This window comes from Pseudorasbora parva, chromosome 10 (assembly GCF_024679245.1).
Source record: "Pseudorasbora parva isolate DD20220531a chromosome 10, ASM2467924v1, whole genome shotgun sequence".
NCBI classification, from domain to species: Eukaryota; Metazoa; Chordata; class Actinopteri; order Cypriniformes; family Gobionidae; genus Pseudorasbora; species Pseudorasbora parva.
In genome coordinates this window covers 47,080,107-47,101,904 of record NC_090181.1, presented here as the reverse complement: position 1 = coordinate 47,101,904, position 21,798 = coordinate 47,080,107, and the positions used below count along the sequence as shown (strand labels likewise).

Below are 21,798 nucleotides of genomic sequence, written 5' to 3'. Positions count from 1 at the left end.
ACGGTCCAGGAAAATGTCTGTGAGAGCGATTTCATGCCTCTTTGGGATGGAACCACGAGGCAACGCTCACTCGCAGAACGCAATCTTCTGGAGGGTGTGTAAGTCTGAACAAGTGAGTTTAGGTATATTGGTGCAGAGCCAGAGGTTGATTTGTAGGCGAGAACTAGTGCCTTGAATTTGATGCGAGCAGCCATTGGCAACCAGTGCAGTTTGATGAAGAGAGGCGTAACATGCGCTCTCTTCGGCTCATTAAAGACCACTCTCGCCGCTGCATTCTGGATCAGCTGCAAGGGTTTGATAGTGCATGCTGGAAGCCCAGCCAGAAGAGCATTACAATAGTCCAGTCTGGAGCGAACAAGAGCTTGAACCAGGAGTTGTGCAGCCTGTTCTGATAGGAAGGGTCTAATCTTTCTAATGTTGTATAAAGCAAATCTGCAGGACCGGGCTGTTGCAGTAATGTGGTCAGTGAAGTTTAACTGGTCATCAATCACAACTCCAAGGTTTCTGGCTGTCCTCGATGGAGATATGGTCGTTGAACCAAGCTGAATGGAGAAATTTTGATGAAGTGCTGGGTTGGTTGAGAAAACAAGTAATTCTGTCTTTGCAAGATTGAGTTTAAGGTAATGCTCTTTCATCCAGTCAGAAATGTCTGTCAGACAGGCAGCGATACGAACACTGACTGTAGGATCATCTGGTTGAAATTAGAAGTAGAGTTGAGTGTCATCAGCATAGCAGTGATAGGAGAAGCCGTGTTTCTGAATGACAGAACCTAATGATGACATGTAGATGGAGAAGAGAAGTGGTCCAAGCACTGAGCCCTGGGGAACCCCAGTAGCTAGATGATGTGACTTAGACACTACACCTCTCCATGACACCCTGTAGGACCTACCCGAGAGGTAAGACCTGAACCACTGGAGAGCAGATCCTGAGATCCCCGTCCTCTTAAGTGTTGATAAGAGGATCTGGTGGTTAACTGTGTCAAAAGCAGCAGACAGATCCAGCAGAATGAGCACTGAGGATTTGGAAGCTGCTTTTGCCAGTCTCAGTGCCTCAGTTACCGAGAGCAAGGCAGTCTCAGTCGAATGGCCGCTTTTGAAGCCGGATTGGTTGTTGTCTAGGAGGTTGTCCCTTTCAAGAAACATAGAGAGTTGATTGAACACAACTCGCTCAAGGGTCTTTGCAATGAAAGGCAGAAGGGATACCGGTCGGTAGTTTTCTAAAAGTGCTGGATTCAGAGAGGGTTTCTTAAGCAGTGGGGTTACCCGAGCCTGCTTAAATGCTGTGGGAAAGGTGCCCGTGTGAAGAGAAGTGTTGACAATGTGAGTGAGTGCAGGAGTGATTGAAGAAGAAATGGCCTGAAGGAAGTGAGTGGGGATAGGATCAAGTGAACAGGTAGTAGGGTGATTGGAAAGGATGAGTTTAGAAATATCTGCCTCGGAGAGCGGAGAGAAGGATGGAAGCGTGTTCGTGTTAGTTGTTGAGATGTGCGTGTCAGTTTGTGATGAGGAGAACTGTTTGCTGATGAGAGATGTTTTGTTTGTGAAAAATGATGCAAAGTCATCAGCTGTAAGAGTTGATGAAGGAGGGGGAGGAGGAGGACAAAGGAGAGAGGAGAATGTTTTAAAGAGTTTGCGAGAGTCAGAGCATTTGTTGATTTTGTTGTGGTAGTATGTTGTTTTAGCAGTGGAGACATTTGTAGAGAAAGAAGAGAGAAGAGACTGATAAAAGGTAAGGTCAGTATAGTTTTTAGATTTCCGCCATTTCCTCTCTGCCGCCCTGAGTCCAGAGCGATGTTCACGGAGAACTTCAGACAGCCAGGGGGCAGATGGGGTGGGGCGGGCTGGTCTGGATGAAAGGGGGCAAAAACTGTCTAAGGAGGATGTTAGAGTGGAGCAAAGAGTGTCGGTAGCACTGTTAGTGTCCAGTGCTGAGAACTGAGCAGGTGGAGGGAGTGAAGATGAAACCATAGTGGATATGTAATGTAGCGGCAAATGTAGCTATTGCTTAATCTTAGTTAATGCATTAAATAATGAGACCTTATATTAATGTTACCTGTTGTTCTTTATAGCCTAATTCTTTTGCACTTTAATCTGTTTGAAAATTGTACTTTTACGGCTCTGGAAAAAATCAAGAGACCACTTAACAGTTATTTCTCTTAATTTTTTCCAGAGCTGTATATATTTTTGGTGCATTGTATTATTGTATTTAAACATTCCATTATTTTTGTTATTACAAACATAGTTCTTAAAGCTGTTATGCTATGACAACACTTTTTTTGCAACTTATTTCAATATCGTGATAACATCGTATACCGTGATAAAAGCTGCGCAATTAATCGCAACATGAAAAATTGATAACGCCACATGCCTAATAATGACAGTTTCTCATTATTTCGAGATGTTAAGTCAATATTTCGAGATGCTAAGTCATTATTTCGAGATGTTAAGTCAATATTTCGAGATGCTAAGTCAATATTTCGAGAAAGTTTCTCAATATTTTGAGATGCTAAGTCAATATTTCGAGATGTTAAGTCAATATTTCGAGATGCTAAGTCAATATTTCGAGAAAGTTTCTCAATATTTCGAGATGCTAAGTCAATATTTCGAGATGTTAAGTCAATATTTCGAGATGCTAAGTCAATATATCGAGATGCTAAGTCAATATTTCGAGATGTTAAGTCAATATTTCGAGATGCTAAGTCAATATTTCGAGATGCTAAGTCAATATTTCGAGAAAGTTTCTCAATATTTCGAGATGTTAAGTCAATATTTCGAGATGCTAAATCAATATTTCGAGATGCTAAATCAATATTTCGAGATGCCAAGTCAATATTTCGAGATGCCAAGTCAATATTTCGAGAAAGTTTCTCAATATTTCGAGATGCTAAGTCAATATTTCAAGAAAGTTTCTCAATATTTTGAGATGTTAAGTCATTATTACGAGAAAGTTTTTTATTATTTGGAGATGTTAAGTCATTATTTCGAGAAAGTTTCTCATTATTTGGAGATGTTAAGTCATTATTTCGAGAAAGTTTCTCATTATTTGGAGATGTTAAGTCATTTTTTCGAGATGCTAAGTCAATGTTTCGAGATGCTAAGTCAATATTTCGAGAAAGTTTCTCAATATTTCGAGATGCTAAGTAAATAATTCGAGATGCTAAGTCAATATTTCGAGATGCTAAGTCAATATTTCGAGAAAGTTTCTCAATATTTCGAGATGCTAAGTCAATATTTCGAGATGCTAAGTCAATATTTCGAGATGCGAAGTCAATATTTTGAGATGCTAAGTCAATATTTTGAGATGCTAAGTCATTATTACGAGAAAGTTTCTCATTATTTGGAGATGTTAAGTCAATATTTCGAGAAAGTTTCTCAATATTTCGAGATGTTAAGTCAATATTTCGAGAAAGTTTCTCATTATTTCGAGATACTAAGTCAATATTTCGAGATGCTAAGTCAATATTTCGAGAAAGTTTCTCAATATTTCGAGATGTTAAGTCAATATTTCGAGAAAGTTTCTCAATATTTCGAGATACTAAGTCAATATTTCGAGATGCTAAGTCAATATTTCGAGAAAGTTTCTCAATATTTCGAGATGTTAAGTCAATATTTCGAGAAAGTTTCTCATTATTTCGAGATGCTAAATCAATATTTCGAGATGCTAAATCAATATTTCGAGATGCTAAATCAATATTTCGAGAAAGTTTCTCAATATTTCGAGATGTTAAGTCAATATTTCGAGAAAGTTTCTCAATATTTCGAGATGTTAAGTCAATATTTCGAGATACTAAGTCAATATTTCGAGATGCTAAGTCAATATTTCGAGAAAGTTTCTCAATATTTCGAGATGCTAAGTCAATATTTCGAGAAAGTTTCTCATTATTTCGAGATGCTAAATCAATATTTCGAGATGCTAAATCAATATTTCGAGAAAGTTTCTCAATATTTCGAGATACTAAGTCAATATTTCGAGATGCTAAGTCAATATTTCGAGAAAGTTTCTCAATATTTCGAGATGTTAAGTCAATATTTCGAGAAAGTTTCTCATTATTTCGAGATGCTAAATCAATATTTCGAGATGCTAAATCAATATTTCGAGATGCTAAATCAATATTTCGAGAAAGTTTCTCAATATTTCGAGATGTTAAGTCAATATTTTGAGAAAGTTTCTCAATATTTCGAGATGTTAAGTCAATATTTCGAGATACTAAGTCAATATTTCGAGATGCTAAGTCAATATTTCGAGAAAGTTTCTCAATATTTCGAGATGCTAAGTCAATATTTCGAGAAAGTTTCTCATTATTTCGAGATGCTAAATCAATATTTCGAGATGCTAAATCAATATTTCGAGAAAGTTTCTCAATATTTCGAGATACTAAGTCAATATTTCGAGAGAGTTTCTCATTATTTCGAGATGCTAAATCAATATTTCGAGATGCTAAATCAATATTTCGAGAAAGTTTCTCATTATTTCGAGATGCTAAATCAATATTTCGAGATGCTAAATCAATATTTCGAGATGCTAAATCAATATTTCGAGAAAGTTTCTCAATATTTCGAGATGTTAAGTCAATATTTCGAGAAAGTTTCTCATTATTTCGAGATGCTAAATCAATATTTCGAGATGCTAAATCAATATTTCGAGATGCTGAATCAATATTTCGAGAAAGTTTCTCAATATTTCGAGATGTTAAGTCAATATTTCGAGATGCTAAATCAATATTTCGAGAAAGTTTCTCAATATTTCGAGATGTTAAGTCAATATTTCGAGATGTTAAGTCATTATTTCGAGAAAGTTTCTCAATATTTTGAGATGTTAAGTCAATATTTCGAGATGCTAAGTCAATATTTCGAGAAAGTTTCTCAATATTTCGAGATGTTAAGTCAATATTTCGAGATGCTAAGTCAATATTTCGAGAAAGTTTCTCAATATTTAGAGATGTTAAGTCATTATTTCGAGATGTTAAGTCATTATTTCGAGAAAGTTTCTCATTATTTCGAGATGTTAAGTCAATATTTTAAGAAAGTTTCTCATTATTTTAAGATGTTAAGTATTTATGTTCAATATTTCGAGTGTTAAGTCAATATTTCGAGAAAGTTTCTCATTATTTTGAGATGTTAAGTATTTATGTTCAATATTTCGAGATGCTAAGTCAATATTTCGAGAAAGTTTCTCAATATTTCGAGATGTTAAGTCAATATTTCGAGATGCTAAATCAATATTTCGAGATGCTAAATCAATATTTCGAGATGCCAAGTCAATATTTCGAGAAAGTTTCTCAATATTTCCAGATGCTAAGTCAATATTTCGAGATGCTAAGTCAATATTTCGAGATGCTAAGTCAATATTTCGAGAGGCTAAGTCAATATTTCGAGATGCTAAGTCAATATTTTGAGATGCTAAGTCAATATTTCGAGATGCTAAGTCAATATTTCAAGAAAGTTTCTCATTATTTGGAGATGTTAAGTCATTATTTCGAGATGTTAAGTCAATATTTCGAGATGTTAAGTCAATGTTTCGAGATGTTAAGTCAATGTTTCGAGATGTTAAGTCATTATTTCGAGAAAGTTTCTCATTATTTGGAGATGTTAAGTCATTATTTGGAGATGTTAAGTCATTATTTCGAGATGCTAAGTCAATATTTCGAGATGTTAAGTCATTATTTCGAGAAAGTTTCTCATTATTTCGAGATGTTAAGTCATTATTACGAGAAAGTTTCTCATTATTTGGAGATGTTAAGTCATTATTTGGAGATGTTAAGTCATTATTTCGAGATGCTAAGTCAATATTTCGAGATGTTAAGTCATTATTTCGAGAAAGTTTCTCATTATTTCGAGATGTTAAGTCAATATTTCGAGAAAGTTTCTCATTATTTTGAGATGTTTAGTCAATATTTCGAGAAAGTTTCTCATTATTTTGAGATGTTTAGTCAATATTTCGAGATGTTAAGTCATTATTTCGAGAAAGTTTCTCATTATTTCGAGATGTTAAGTCAATATTTCGAGAAAGTTTCTCATTATTTTGAGATGTTAAGTCAATATTTCGAGATGCTAAATCAATATTTCGAGATGCTAAATCAATATTTCGAGATGCCAAGTCAATATTTCGAGAAAGTTTCTCAATATTTCCAGATGCTAAGTCAATATTTCGAGATGCTAAGTCAATATTTCGAGATGCTAAGTCAATATTTCGAGAGGCTAAGTCAATATTTCGAGATGCTAAGTCAATATTTTGAGATGCTAAGTCAATATTTCGAGATGCTAAGTCAATATTTCAAGAAAGTTTCTCATTATTTGGAGATGTTAAGTCATTATTTCGAGATGTTAAGTCAATATTTCGAGATGTTAAGTCAATGTTTCGAGATGTTAAGTCATTATTTCGAGAAAGTTTCTCAATATTTGGAGATGTTAAGTCATTATTTGGAGATGTTAAGTCATTATTTCGAGATGTTAAGTCAATATTTCGAGATGTTAAGTCAATGTTTCGAGATGTTAAGTCATTATTTCGAGAAAGTTTCTCATTATTTGGAGATGTTAAGTCATTATTTGGAGATGTTAAGTCATTATTTCGAGATGCTAAGTCAATATTTCGAGATGTTAAGTCATTATTTCGAGAAAGTTTCTCATTATTTCGAGATGTTAAGTCAATATTTCGAGAAAGTTTCTCATTATTTTGAGATGTTAAGTCATTATTTCAAGAAAGTTTCTCATTATTTTAAGATGTTAAGTATTTATGTTCAATATTTCGAGTGTTAAGTCAATATTTCGAGAAAGTTTCTCATTATTTTGAGATGTTAAGTCAATATTTCAAGAAAGTTTCTTATTATTTTGAGATGTTTAGTCAATATTTTGAGATGCTAAGTCAATGTTTCGAGAAAGTTTCTCATTATTTGGAGTTGTTAAGTCAATATTTCGAGAAAGTTTCTCATTATTTGGAGATGTTAAGTCAATGTTTCGAGAAAGTTTCTCATTATTTGGAGTTGTTAAGTCAATATTTCGAGAAAGTTTCTCATTATTTGGAGTTGTTAAGTCAATATTTCGAGAAAGTTTCTCATTATTTGGAGATGTTAAGTCATTATTTCGAGATGCTAAGTCAATGTTTCGAGAAAGTTTCTCATTATTTGGAGTTGTTAAGTCAATATTTCGAGAAAGTTTCTCATTATTTGGAGTTGTTAAGTCAATATTTCAAGAAAGTTTCTCATTATTTGGAGATGTTAAGTCAATGTTTCGAGAAAGTTTCTCATTATTTGGAGATGTTAAGTCATTATTTCGAGATGCTAAGTCAATGTTTCGAGAAAGTTTCTCATTATTTGGAGTTGTTAAGTCAATATTTCAAGAAAGTTTCTCATTATTTGGAGATGTTAAGTCAATATTTCAAGAAAGTTTCTCATTATTTGGAGATGTTAAGTCATTATTTCGAGATGCTAAGTCAATGTTTCGAGAAAGTTTCTCATTATTTGGAGTTGTTAAGTCAATATTTCGAGAAAGTTTCTCATTATTTGGAGTTGTTAAGTCAATATTTCAAGAAAGTTTCTCATTATTTGGAGATGTTAAGTCAATGTTTCGAGAAAGTTTCTCATTATTTGGAGATGTTAAGTCAATATTTCAAGAAAGTTTCTCATTATTTGGAGTTGTTAAGTCAATATTTCGAGAAAGTTTCTCATTATTTGGAGATGTTAAGTCAATGTTTCGAGAAAGTTTCTCATTATTTGGAGATGTTAAGTCAATATTTCAAGAAAGTTTCTCATTATTTGGAGATGTTAAGTCATTATTTCGAGATGCTAAGTCAATGTTTCGAGAAAGTTTCTCATTATTTGGAGTTGTTAAGTCAATATTTCGAGAAAGTTTCTCATTATTTGGAGATGTTAAGTCAATGTTTCGAGAAAGTTTCTCATTATTTCGAGATGTTAAGTCAATATTTCGAGAAAGTTTCTCATTATTTGGAGTTGTTAAGTCAATATTTCAAGAAAGTTTCTTATTATTTTGAGATGTTTAGTCAATATTTCGAGATGCTAAGTCAATGTTTCGAGAAAGTTTCTCATTATTTGGAGTTGTTAAGTCATCATTTCGAGAAAACTTCTCATTATTTTGAGATGTTAACATCTCCAAATAATGAGAAACTTTCTCGTAATAATGACTTAGTTTCTCAATATTTTGAGATGTTAAGTCAATATTTTGAGATGCTAAGTCAATATTTCGAGATACTAAGTCAATATTTTGAGAAAGTTTCTCAGTATTTTGAGATGTTAAGTCATTATTACGAGAAAGTTTCTCGTTATTTTGAGATGTTAAGTCAATATTTCGAGATGCTAAGTCAATATTTTGAGAAAGTTTCTCGTTATTTTGAGACGTTAAGTCATTATTACGAGAAAGTTTCTCGTTATTTTGAGATGCTAAGTCAATATTTCGAGATGCTAAGTCAATATTTCGAGATGTTAAGTCAATATTTCGAGAAAGTTTCTCCCTATTTCGAGATGTTAAGTCAATATTTCGAGAAAGTTTCTCGTTATTTTGAGATGTTAAGTCATTATTACGAGAAAGTTTCTCAATATTTTGAGATGCTAAGTCAATATTTCGAGATGCTAAGTCATTATTTCGAGAAACTTTCTCAATATTTCGAGATGTTAAGTCAATATTTCGAGAAAGTTTCTCATTATTTTGAGATGCTAGGTCAATATTTCGAGATGTTAAGTTAGTATTTCCAGATGTTAAGTCAATATTTCGAGAAAGTTTCTCATTGTTTTGACTTAAAGAATCATATTTTTTAACTCAACTGTGGCGGAAACGAGCTTCCATATATATTATATTTATGCATCCGAAAAGTATTCCTAGCACTTTTTTTTACAATTTATGTTACAGACTTATTATAGGGGATGATCAGAAAGTGCACTATATAGGGGATAGGGAACGATCAGACAGTGCTCTATATAGGGGATAGGGAATGATCAGACAGTGCTCTATATAGGGGATAGGGAACGATCAGACAGTGCACTATATAGGGGATAGGGAACGATCAGACAGTGCACTATATAGGAGATAGGGAACGATCAGACAGTGCACTATATAGGGGATAGGGAACGATCAGACAGTGCACTATATAGGGGATAGGGAACAATCAGACTGCACTATATAGGGGATAGGGAACGATCAGACAGTGCACTATATAGGGGATAGGGAACGATCAGACAGTGCACTATATAGGAGATAGGGAACGATCAGACAGTGCACTATATAGGGGATAGGGAACGATCAGACAGAGCACTATATAGGGGATAGGGAACAATCAGACAGTGCACTATATAGGGGATAGGGAACGATCAGACAGTGCACTATATAGGGGATAGGGAACGATCAGACAGTGCTCTATATAGGGGATAGGAAACGATCAGGCAGTGCACTATATAGGGGATAGGGAATGATCAGACAGTGCACTATATAGGGGATAGGGAACGATCAGACAGTGCACTATATAGGAGATAGGGAACGATCAGACAGTGCACTATATAGGGGATAGGGAACAATCAGACAGTGCACTATATAGGAGATAGGGAACGATCAGACAGTGCACTATATAGGGGATAGGGAACAATCAGACTGCACTATATAGGGGATAGGAAACGATCAGGCAGTGCACTATATAGGAGATAGGGAACGATCAGACAGTGCACTATATAGGGGATAGGGAACGATCAGACAGTGCACTATATAGGAGATAGGGAACGATCAGACAGTGCACTATATAGGGGATAGGGAACAATCAGACTGCACTATATAGGGGATAGGAAACGATCAGGCAGTGCACTATATAGGGGATAGGGAACGATCAGACAGTGCTCTATATAGGGGATAGGGAACGATCAGACAGTGCTCTATATAGGGGATAGGGAACAATCAGACTGCACTATATAGGGGATAGGAAACGATCAGGCAGTGCACTATATAGGGGATAGGGAACGATCAGACAGTGCCCTTTCCTTTTCAGTTCACTGACCTCCAGCGTTCCCTGACAACTCTCGGTCTGGGCCGGATCGAGACCGGCGTCTGTGTGTCCTGTGTTGTTCCACTGCAGTGACAGTCCCGTCTGTTGCTGTCCAGAAAGAGCGCCACCACCATCCCAAACCTCTTTGCCATTAACATACACAGATGGGGCCTTGCTCCACAATTCTGTAGAGAAAAAAATATATGAGGGAGAGGCAGATCTATTTCTACATTTCATGTGGTGTCATTTCCATAACTAGGTCATTCACTTTCAAGAGACACAAAACTCTCCTTTCATTCTTAAATTTACATCAGGTTCAGTTTTTCGCAGTACTTTGGTGCAATTTGGAGTTTCTCGTAGAAGGATAGCATATGAATATGGTAATCTTTCAAAACCATAGTATAGGGCAGATTTGGGCTAGTTGTCATATGGGAAAGTTGTCATGATCTATCGGATTTTGAACCAAAAGTTCAATTGCACAAATGCTTATTTTCTCTAGGTTGATTTCAAACACTTGATTTTCAGATAGTCATTATTAGGCAATAATTGAATTCTTCCAAACTTCAAAAACAATTATTTTTGTGTTATACTGAACTTGTTTGTTCCAGACAGAATGTCAGTCCGTGTGTTAGTGGGGAGGATTTTACAGTAACTCTTTCTGCATGTTACATAATTACACCTTTGAATTAATGAGTGAGTCATTGAATCATTCATTCAACCAATTTGATTAATTTAGGAACTGTTGCTGCATCCCAATTCACATAACATAAATAGTAGGTGAACTACATCAATGCTTACTTCATCATTGCAACGTTGGCTCCGCCCACTGGAGTGTTAGTGAGATGATGAGGAGAGAAGAGCGATACAGGATCACTGCTATGCTAAAGATCAAAATATTATGCTATAATCAACACTTTTCAAGATAAGTTCACCTTGACAGCTATTCTGTGTTTAAAAAACGTGGTAAAAGTTTGAGAGTTCCAAATAGAATACGTAGCTATTTCATATGCAAAGATTTTAGCCAATCACAGCAGTGGGCATTTACACTGAAGTCTCACAGCAGCCAATCACAGCAGTGCAGTGGCGGCTGGTGATATATTTTTGGGGGGGGGCGCTGGGTTTTTTTTTGGGGGGGGGGATTTACGTATATTTAAGAATAATTGCGTATATTTAAGTATAATTATGTTAATTTAAGTATAATTTACTTATAAATTATACATATTATTATTATTATTATTATTATTATTATTATTATTAAGTATATAAGTATATATAAGTATAATTACTTATAAATTATTTTACTTATTTATAAATCAAATAAGTAAAATAAATACAAAGCAGTACCAAGAAGCATGTTGACTAAATTCAAGCATTAAAGAGAAAACAGTGTCTGCACTTTTTATCTTTTTACATATTTATTTCCCATATATAATTGAACAAGGAAAGGAAAAAACAAAAGTAGCAACAACAGACTGGCATGTTGACTACTTGAACATAAATTTTGCTCTCCTTTCTTTCTGGCCAGTAAATTTCTCAATTACTCTCTGATTAAAGTCAGTCATCTCAGTGACAAGTCTCTTTTCCATGGAGAGCAATGCAAGTGCATTCAGCCTCTCCTGGGTCATGGTGTTTCTGAGAAACGTTTTTATTCTTTTCAAGGTCGAAAAACACCTCTCACTCACTTTGAAATAAGAGACAGTGAAAGCAAAAAAAGGGCAATGCTACCGTCACATCCAGTCAGCCACCTCCTTTTCTCATAACGAGAGCAGGTGAAGCTCCGAGTGTAGCTTCGTCCTCTGTCACTGGACTGCTGCTGAATTTGTAAATCGGGCTGGTCCGGTCCGAGATCCTTAATTCTTATTTTTTCTTCCAGCGAACGCCTTGTGAAAGGATTTTTTTGTAAATCAATCACAGAATTTAGTTTGACTGCTGCCATCTCTACGAATGTTTAGGCGGGCGGGGTCGGAGTGACGTTGTCACCAACGCTCTCTCGCAGTAGTGGCCAAGAGCGTAACATTGAATGACAGTTGACGAGAACCAATCAGATTGGATCAAAAAACATGTATGCAATTCTGATTCGCCAGGGACGCAGCGACCTGCGCCCGGAGGAGAATCTTTAAGAAACCAATTAGAGACCAGCTTCAGGTCACATGCTGCCCGACGATTTATGGACTGAGATAGACATCCATTTGTCCGGCGTCCCTCGCCCATGAAACCGCATGAAACATTAAAAAACATATAAAATAGTTTTTTTTTATTAAATGCTGAGGCTCTTAATTACCCACTCATACATCATATGAGTAAACTATTTTATTTTTATTTCATTTTTATATAATTTTTGTATACATGTATATTTCTGGAATTGTGATGGGGGCGGCGCCCCAGCGCCCTCTATTGACAAGCCGCCACTGCAGCAGTGGGCGTTTACACTTTAGTCTCACAACAGCCAATCACAGCAGTGGCGTTTACACTGAAGTCTCACAGTGGCCAATTACAGCAGTGGCCGTTTACACTGAAGTCTTACAGCGGCCAATCACAGCAGTGGGCGTTTACACTTTAGTCTCACAGCAGCCAATCACAGCAGTGGCGTTTACATTGAAGTCTCACAGCGGCCAATCACAGCAGTGGGTGTTTACATTGAAGTCTCACAGCGGCCAATCACAGCAGTGGGTGTTTACACTGGAGTTTCACAGCGGCCAATCACAGCAGTGGCGTTTACACTAAAGTCTTACAGCGGCCAATCACAGCAGTGGGCGTTTACACTGGAGTTTCACAGCGGCCAATCACAGCAGTGGGCGTTTACACTTTAGTCTCACAGCAGCCAATCACAGCAGTGGGCGTTTACACTTTAGTCTCACAGCAGCCAATCACAGCAGTGGGCGTTTACACTGAAGTCTCACAGCGGCCAATCACAGCAGTGGGTGTTTACACTGGAGTTTCACAGCGGCCAATCACAGCAGTGGGCGTTTACACTTTAGTCTCACAGCAGCCAATCACAGCAGTGGGCGTTTACACTGAAGTCTCACAGCGGCCAATCACAGCAGTGGGTGTTTACACTGGAGTTTCACAGCGGCCAATCACAGCAGTGGGCGTTTACACTGAAGTCTCACAGCGGCCAATCACAGCAGTGGGTGTTTACACTGGAGTTTCACAGCGGCCAATCACAGCAGTGGGCGTTTACACTTTAGTCTCACAGCAGCCAATCACAGCAGTGGGCGTTTACACTGAAGTCTCACAGCGGCCAATCACAGCAGTGGGTGTTTACACTGGAGTTTCACAGCAGCCAATCACAGCAGTGGGCGTTTACACTTTAGTCTCACAGCAGCCAATCACAGCAGTGGGCGTTTACACTGAAGTCTCACAGCGGCCAATCACAGCAGTGGGTGTTTACACTGGAGTTTCACAGCGGCCAATCACAGCAGTGGGCGTTTACACTTTAGTCTCACAGCAGCCTATCACAGCAGTGGCGTTTACATTGAAGTCTCACAGCGGCCAATCACAGCAGTGGCCGTTTACACTGAAGTCTCACAGCAGCCAATCACAGCAGTGGCGTTTACACTAAAGTCTCACAACAGCCAATCACAGCAGTGGGCGTTTACATTGAAGTCTCACAGCGGCCAATCACAGCAGTGGCCGTTTACACTAAAGTCTCACAGCGGCCAATCACAGCAGTGGGCGTTTACATTGAAGTCTCACAGCGGCCAATCACAGCACAGCAGTTGGTGTTTAAACTGGGGTCTCACAGCGGCCAATCACAGCACAGCAGTGGGTGTTTACACAGAAGTCTTACAGCAGCCAATCACAGCACTGGCCGTTTACACTGGAGCCTCAGAGCAGCCAATCACAGCAGTGGGCGTTTACACTGAAGTCTCACAGCGGCCAATCACAGCAGTGGGCGTTTACACTAAAGTCTCACAGCGGCCAATCACAGCAGTGGCGTTTACACTTTAGTCTCACAGCAGCCAATCACAGCAGTGGCGTTTACACTGAAGTCTCACAGCGGCCAATCACAGCAGTGGCGTTTACACTGGAGCCTCAGAGCAGCCAATCACAGCAGTGGCGTTTACACTGAAGTCTCACAGCAGCCAATCACAGCAGTGGCGTTTACATTGAAGTCTCACAGCGGCCAATCACAGCAGTGGGTGTTTACATTGAAGTCTCACAGCGGCCAATCACAGCAGTGGTGTTTACACTGGAGTCTCACAGCGGCCAATCACAGCAGTGGGCGTTTAGATTGAAGTCTCACAGCGGCCAATCACAGCAGTGGGCGTTTACACTGAATTCTCACAGCGGCCAATCACAGCAGTGGGCGTTTACACTGAAGTCTCACAGCGGCCAATCACAGCAGTGGGCGTTTACACTGAAGTATCACAACAGCCAATCACAGCAGTGGGCGTTTACACTGAAGGCTCACAGAGGCCAATCACAGCAGTGGGCGTTTACACTGAAGTCTCACAGCGGCCAATCACAGCAGTGGGCGTTTACACTGAAGTCCACAGCGGCCAATCACAGCAGTGGGCGTTTACACTGAAGTCCACAGCGGCCAATCACAGCAGTGGGCGTTTACACTGAAGTTTCACAGCAGCCAATCACAGCAGTGGGCGTTTACACTGAAGTCTCACAGCGGCCAATCACAGCAGTGGGCGTTTACACTGAAGTATCACAGCAGCCAATCACAGCAGTGGGCGTTTACACTGAAGTATCACAGCAGCCAATCACAGCAGTGGGCGTTTACACTGAAGTATCACAGCAGCCAATCACAGCAGTGGGCGTTTACACTGAAGTATCACAGCAGCCAATCACAGCAGTGGGCGTTTACACTGAAGTCTCACAGCGGCCAATCACAGCAGTGGGCGTTTACACTGAAGTCTCACAGCGGCCAATCACAGCAGTGGGCGTTTACACTGAAGTATCACAGCAGCCAATCACAGCAGTGGGCGTTTACACTGAAGTCTCACAGCGGCCAATCACAGCAGTGGGCGTTTACACTGAAGTATCACAGCGGCCAATCACAGCAGTGGGCGTTTACACTGAAGTATCACAGCAGCCAATCACAGCAGTGGGCGTTTACACTGAAGTCTCACAGCGGCCAATCACAGCAGTGGCGTTTACACTGAAGTATCACAGCGGCCAATCACAGCAGTGGGCGTTTACACTGAAGTCTCACAGCGGCCAATCACAGCAGTGGGCGTTTACACTGAAGTCTCACAGCGGCCAATCACAGCAGTGGGCGTTTACACTGAAGTCTCACAGCGGCCAATCACAGCAGTGGGCGTTTACACTGAAGTCTCACAGCAGCCAATCACAGCAGTGGGCGTTTACACTGAAGTCTCACAGCGGCCAATCACAGCAGTGGGCGTTTACACTGAAGTATCAGAGCAGCCAATCACAGCAGTGGGCGTTTACACTGAAGTATCACAGCAGCCAATCACAGCAGTGGGCGTTTACACTGAAGTATCACAGCAGCCAATCACAGCAGTGGCGTTTACACTGAAGTATCACAGCAGCCAATCACAGCAGTGGCGTTTACACTGGAGCCTCAGAGCAGCCAATCACAGCAGTGGCGTTTACACTGAAGTCTCACAGCGGCCAATCACAGCAGTGGCGTTTACACTGAAGTCTCACAGCGGCCAATCACAGCAGTGGTGTTTACACTGGAGTCTCACAGCGGCCAATCACAGCAGTGGGCGTTTAGATTGAAGTCTCACAGCGGCCAATCACAGCAGTGGGCGTTTACACTGAAGTCTCACAGCGGCCAATCACAGCAGTGGGCGTTTACACTGAAGTATCACAACAGCCAATCACAGCAGTGGGCGTTTACACTGAAGGCTCACAGAGGCCAATCACAGCAGTGGCGTTTACACTGAAGTCTCACAGCGGCCAATCACAGCAGTGGGCGTTTACACTGAAGTCTCACAGCGGCCAATAACAGCAGTGGGCGTTTACACTGAAGTCCACAGCGGCCAATCACAGCAGTGGGCGTTTACACTGAAGTCCACAGCGGCCAATCACAGCAGTGGGCGTTTACACTGAAGTATCACAGCAGCCAATCACAGCAGTGGGCGTTTACACTGAAGTTTCACAGCAGCCAATCACAGCAGTGGGCGTTTACACTGAAGTCTCACAGCGGCCAATCACAGCAGTGGGCGTTTACACTGAAGTATCACAGCAGCCAATCACAGCAGTGGGCGTTTACACTGAAGTCTCACAGCGGCCAATCACAGCAGTGGGCGTTTACACTGAAGTCTCACAGCAGCCAATCACAGCAGTGGGCGTTTACACTGAAGTCTCACAGCGGCCAATCACAGCAGTGGGCGTTTACACTGAAGTCTCACAGCAGCCAATCACAGCAGTGGGCGTTTACACTGAAGTCTCACAGCGGCCAATCACAGCAGTGGGCGTTTACACTGAAGTATCACAGCAGCCAATCACAGCAGTGGGCGTTTACACTGAAGTCTCACAGCGGCCAATCACAGCAGTGGGCGTTTACACTGAAGTCTCACAGCAGCCAATCACAGCAGTGGGCGTTTACACTGAAGTCTCACAGCAGCCAATCACAGCAGTGGGCGTTTACACTGAAGTCTCACAGCGGCCAATCACAGCAGTGGGCGTTTACACTGAAGTCTCACAGCAGCCAATCACAGCAGTGGGCGTTTACACTGAAGTCTCACAGCGGCCAATCACAGCAGTGGGCGTTTACACTGAAGTATCACAGCAGCCAATCACAGCAGTGGGTGTTTACACTGAAGTCTCACAGCAGCCAATCACAGCAGTGGGCGTTTACACTGAAGTCTCACAGCGGCCAATCACAGCAGTGGGCGTTTACACTGAAGTATCACAGCAGCCAATCACAGCAGTGGGCGTTTACACTGAAGTCTCACAGCAGCCAATCACAGCAGTGGGTGTTTACACTGAAGTCTCACAGTAGCCAATCACAGCAGTGGGCGTTTACACTAGGGCTGGGACAACGCGTTTGACGCCACCATTGACGTCGACGCAAAATATGCGCGTCGATTCGTCAGACCCAAAACAAAGATGGCGGCGCTGGAAACTAGCACCACGAGTGGAACAGACTTTCAGAAGTGCAAGGCAGCATGGACGCGTTCCTCTAAAGCAGGGGTCGCCAACTGGCGGACTCCGGTCCGGATCCGGACCGCGAGATGCATCCATCCGGACCGCGAAGCCTTTTGACACACTGAAATAACTAAATGCCAAATGCGATTTAAAATAAATAAATAATCACATTTATATCAGGCAGCTCAGTAGAACCGTTTTTCCTATGTTGCCACAGTTGCGTTGACAGTTAAAGGGGTCGCACACCGGACTGAAGCTCATGGGCGCGTCTCAGGATCTCACAGCGGACGCACACATTACGCGCGAGCTCAGTTTTGAATCGACTCCTGACAGAAGAACTTCACGATGAGTGTATCTCTTGTAGCACAAGGTGAAATCAGTATGTACATGGACGATTTAAGGGAAATATAATATAAATGTAATACATCGTGCAGCTCTTCTGTCAGAAGTCGATTCAAAACTGAGCTTGCACGTATGTGAGCGTCCGGTGTGAGATCCTGAGACGCGCCCATGAGCTTCAGTCCGGTGTGCGGCTACGTTACTATGCTCACTACATGTTTAGACGCGCAGTGAAGAGACTGAAGAAAACGGCGCGCAAAACAGAGGCTGAATCAGAAATTGGCCCCTTAACCCTCATCCACTATTCCCTACGTTAGTCCACTATTACAGTTCACTTGAAGGAGTGAATGAAAACGAGTGCGTGAAGTCAGACTGCTGTTGTGTGTACATCGGCTGTACACCCGTTATTGCGGTGCAACATGTGAGTACACTCAAACATGTCCACTGTGGTTTCGGACGCCACTACAAATGGCTGTCCCCTCAAATAATGCCCTATTTAGGGTATAGGGGCCATTTCTGATTCAGCCATACACATTTTAAAGACCCCTTTATCCTCAGCAGTCTGAGGTAAGGGCGCAGAAAATAAATGAGCCAATTTCTCACATGCACTGAAGTTCAGACAATGTAGCTATATTCACTTTTTTATTATTTTTATTATTATTTTTGGAACAAGGAATGTTTATGCTTCCATTCCATCTTTAAGCTCAACTCAGCCTTTTGAGAGGTTATTTCCGTTTTTCTGGATTTAAAGGAACAGTTGAAATAAAGAGATAAGATATTTTGTGCACTTTTTCATTTTTCCAACACTGGTGGCACCTTATTTTTGCCTGTTTGTGTTTCTGGATGATATTGCTAATGATTTTTTACCAGTGCAATTTGAAGCACAGAGAGAGCAGTGCTGAAGATAGTCTCTACCTAACTAAATGTAGGCTATACATGTGAATGAACATAAAATTATGTTATGAGATTTCTGTTTTGTTTTTTAACCAGGAGGGTTTGTGTTCATTGATTGTTACTGTTTATCTCAGTTCAGCAGAAAAAGCACTTTAGTTGCTAGTAATGTTGAAATTAATGTATTTTCAGTGCAGATTTAGAGATGAAGGCATTTTTTCATTCATCATATTTTTGTCAGACATGGCTGAATTAGATATTTTGTACCAACACAACTTAAACAGAATAACCTCAAAATGAAATACATTTTGTGACGGATTACCTATGTTTGCTTTAACAATATGAAAATACATACTTTATCTATATGAGAACATATTATATTTTGTTCAATAAATACATTTTAATCTACACTAATTTCTTTAGTCTGGCAAAAAGACATCGATTCATGTTTTTAGGTATATAACTGTCCGGACCTCGGCCGGTGAGAAGGTTTTTTTTCTGGACCCCAAGCTATTTTAGTTGAAGACCCCTGCTCTAAAGTATGGGAATTCTTTAATTAAAAAGGAAACAATTCTGTGATATGTCGTCTTTGCAAAATGGAGATGGCCTTCCATTCTAGCACCACGGCAATGCACCAGCACCTGAAGAGGCGCCACCCAGGAGCAGCTGCCGATGACAGAGCACCGTACGTTTTTTTTTTAACTCCCCACTTTGCACTCTCGATGTTGGAGTAGGCTATAATACGTTGTCGACACCTAAGTTAAAGTTAAGCTACAGTGTATGTTTTCTGTTTAATCAATTACTATATCGTGTATTAAATGTGTGAAATGACACGCTTAAGTAACCTAAGTCAAAAAACGGTTATAATGTTATGTCTTCATTGATTGTCGTCAATGGGTCAGTGAGCAGAGCGCGGATCGGGCTGAATTTTCTGTCCCCGTTACGGGTTGTGTGTGAAAGCGCTCATATTACGGTCATACAACCGTGTAGTGTAATGCCCAGAAAGAGTTAGGCGAAAACAGCTCAGAAGGGTATTGAGAGTTGCTTGACGACAGTCTCGGGCAGATTAGATTTGCTGCCGCTAGGGTGCGTCTAGATTTCTAGGCTAAGGTTGACAGAATACTTCACTCTTTTAATCATTCTGATTAAAGATTACAGGGCACATGAAAATATATATAGCCTAATTATTAATGCTGTATTCCATTTTTATTTCAAAGTCCCTTTTTTATTAAATTTTGACATTCTAAAGGGGGTCGCACACCGGACGCGGAGCTCGGCGGCGCTCGGCGGCGCGCCACGCAGCGTCTCAGGTATCGCACACCGGACGCGCACATTTTAAAAGGCTAAGTTTATTATACATTTCCCCAAAATATGTAGACTTTATTCAAGCTGTTGAACTCAGAATGTAAAACAAATGTGTCTTGTAGCAAAGGTTGAAATCAGTATACCTTAACGATAATATACTTTTAATATAAAGCCTTGAAATGGCGCTCTGTGGCGCGGCAGGATTTAGAACAACTTCCTGAGTCGCCGCGGACAGGCGCCGAATGCCGCCACCGGTGTGCGTACACTCATTGGAAACAATGTGTTTGAATTTTAAAGACATGGCGCGCCGCCGAGCGCCGCCGAGCTCCGCGTCCGGTGTGCGACCCCCTTTAAGGGCCCTAAAACATATATGTTTAACTTTAAATAAACTGTTGTTAAATGTATTAGTTAAATATGCTTGAGTTATTACTAACATATAATTTAACCATTAAATCGGAGTCATGAACAATAAACATCTATTAAAAAAAAGAAAAGGAATCAAGAAAAATATCAAACGTAATTCATAAGTCCCTAAGAAACATTCAAAAGTAAACCAACCCTGCGAGATATTTACTTTATTAAAAAAGTGTGACAATTGATTTAGGATCCCTACCGTCACCGCAGCAGATAAATAGTAATACATTTTATTTATAAAGCACTTTACATTTTAAAGAAAATCTCAAAGTGCTACAAATGGAGAAAAAAATAAATCATTTAGAGAAATTAAGAATTAAGTTAAAATGAACACAAGAAATGTACACAAAGCAATGTAAACATTGAAAGACTTTCTAAACAGATGGGAGATCTCATTGGCTGGTTTGACAGCATTAGTGGATGATCGATTGAGAGCATGCACATAAACTGAAGGCCTGCAGAACGCTGAGTGTGTGTGTGTGTGTGTGTTATTATTACACACTGCACTTTAACACACAGATTAAAGCCAAACTTCTGTCTCAGTCCTCGTGCTCGCGCTGCAACATCAGCCGAAACTAACTCATCGAAACACCGCGGAGCTCTTACCTGAGAGTCTACCGATGAGCCTCGACACCGGGAGCAGCACGTAAAACATCACCGTCGCGATCATGCCTTCACCGGAGCACGGGAAACAACTTTATCCATAACGCGGAGGAACGTAAACAACACTGCGGGGTGACGTCACGGCCAACAGAAGCGCAGCCTGGCGTGTTATTGTTTCAATTATTTTTTCGTTAAATTGCATTTATTGTTTATTTGCTGTAGCCTATATTGTATATATTTTGTGCCTGAATATAATTGTTGTAGTGAATGAGTTCTTAAAAGCTAAATAATAAATATTCGACGGCTTTATCAGCATACACAGTGATGAGTTTAGCAGCATGCACAGAATTACATCCAGTGTGTTATTATTAAATACATAGAAACATTTGCTAATTGAGTTATTATCATTATAGCCACTGAAATGCTGTTTTAGCACAAAACTGAAAAGATGGATTCCTACCTAGGAAAAGAGTTGACAAAAAAAATCCTCAAAATTGTGAAATGTGGAATAAATCACAAAAATGTCCATGCTCAGATCAAAACAATTATGCAGTTTATGTATTTATTTATTTTTGACATTTATTTATTTATTTTTAATTTTTTTAAACTTTATGCATTTGGCAGATGCTTTTATTCAAAGTGACATACATTCAAGCGTGCATTCTGGATTGTTCATTTCAAATGCATTAATGTGAAAAAGTCATGTTTTGATCTGAGGATGAACATTTCTGAGATCGGTTCATTACTAACTATTGTCGTATCGTCGTTTCGCCGTTTTCAACCGCTTCTCTAATGTTTACGTTTGAATTGCTGCGGTTGGTTTCTGGTTTGGAGGACATTTGATGTTTCTCGCCGCGGGTGCTCACTGGTGGTCTCCCTTGGGCTTGGGCTGCATGGTGGCTGAAGTTTGCACCGGGCTAGCGTCATCCGGGCTCTCGTCGTCGGCGTCCGGCATGATGTTGGGATGTTCCGCTTCTCGGCTGCGCCGCTGTTCCGTCCTGCATTGCGACCGTGGAGCGGCTTGGACATCTGCGCCGGCCCCGGTGTGTCCACAGAAGTGCCCGGAGGAATGTTCTGCCTCCTGCATGGTGCTGCAGCGATCCCCATCGTTTGAATCATCATGAAGAAGACCCATCATCTGGTTTTCAGCTGTCGTGCCTCGGCGATGTCATCGGGACACTGCCGCTGGGGGAA

General features: G+C 40.2%; 1 protein-coding gene across 1 annotated transcript in view; it reads right to left on the bottom strand.

Annotated features, from left to right (window-relative positions):
• angel1 (angel homolog 1 (Drosophila)) overlaps nt 1-20,747 on the bottom strand; it is a 52,293-nt gene extending 31,546 nt beyond the window's left edge. The window contains exons 1-2 of the mRNA XM_067456280.1: nt 20,608-20,747; nt 9,991-10,163 (exon numbers count right to left, since the gene is read on the bottom strand). Coding sequence (XP_067312381.1) covers nt 9,991-10,163; nt 20,608-20,671 — 237 coding nt within the window. The 5' untranslated portion in view covers nt 20,672-20,747. The remainder of the gene's footprint in view (nt 1-9,990; nt 10,164-20,607) is intronic.
• Nucleotides 20,748-21,798: the final 1,051 nt, after the last annotated feature.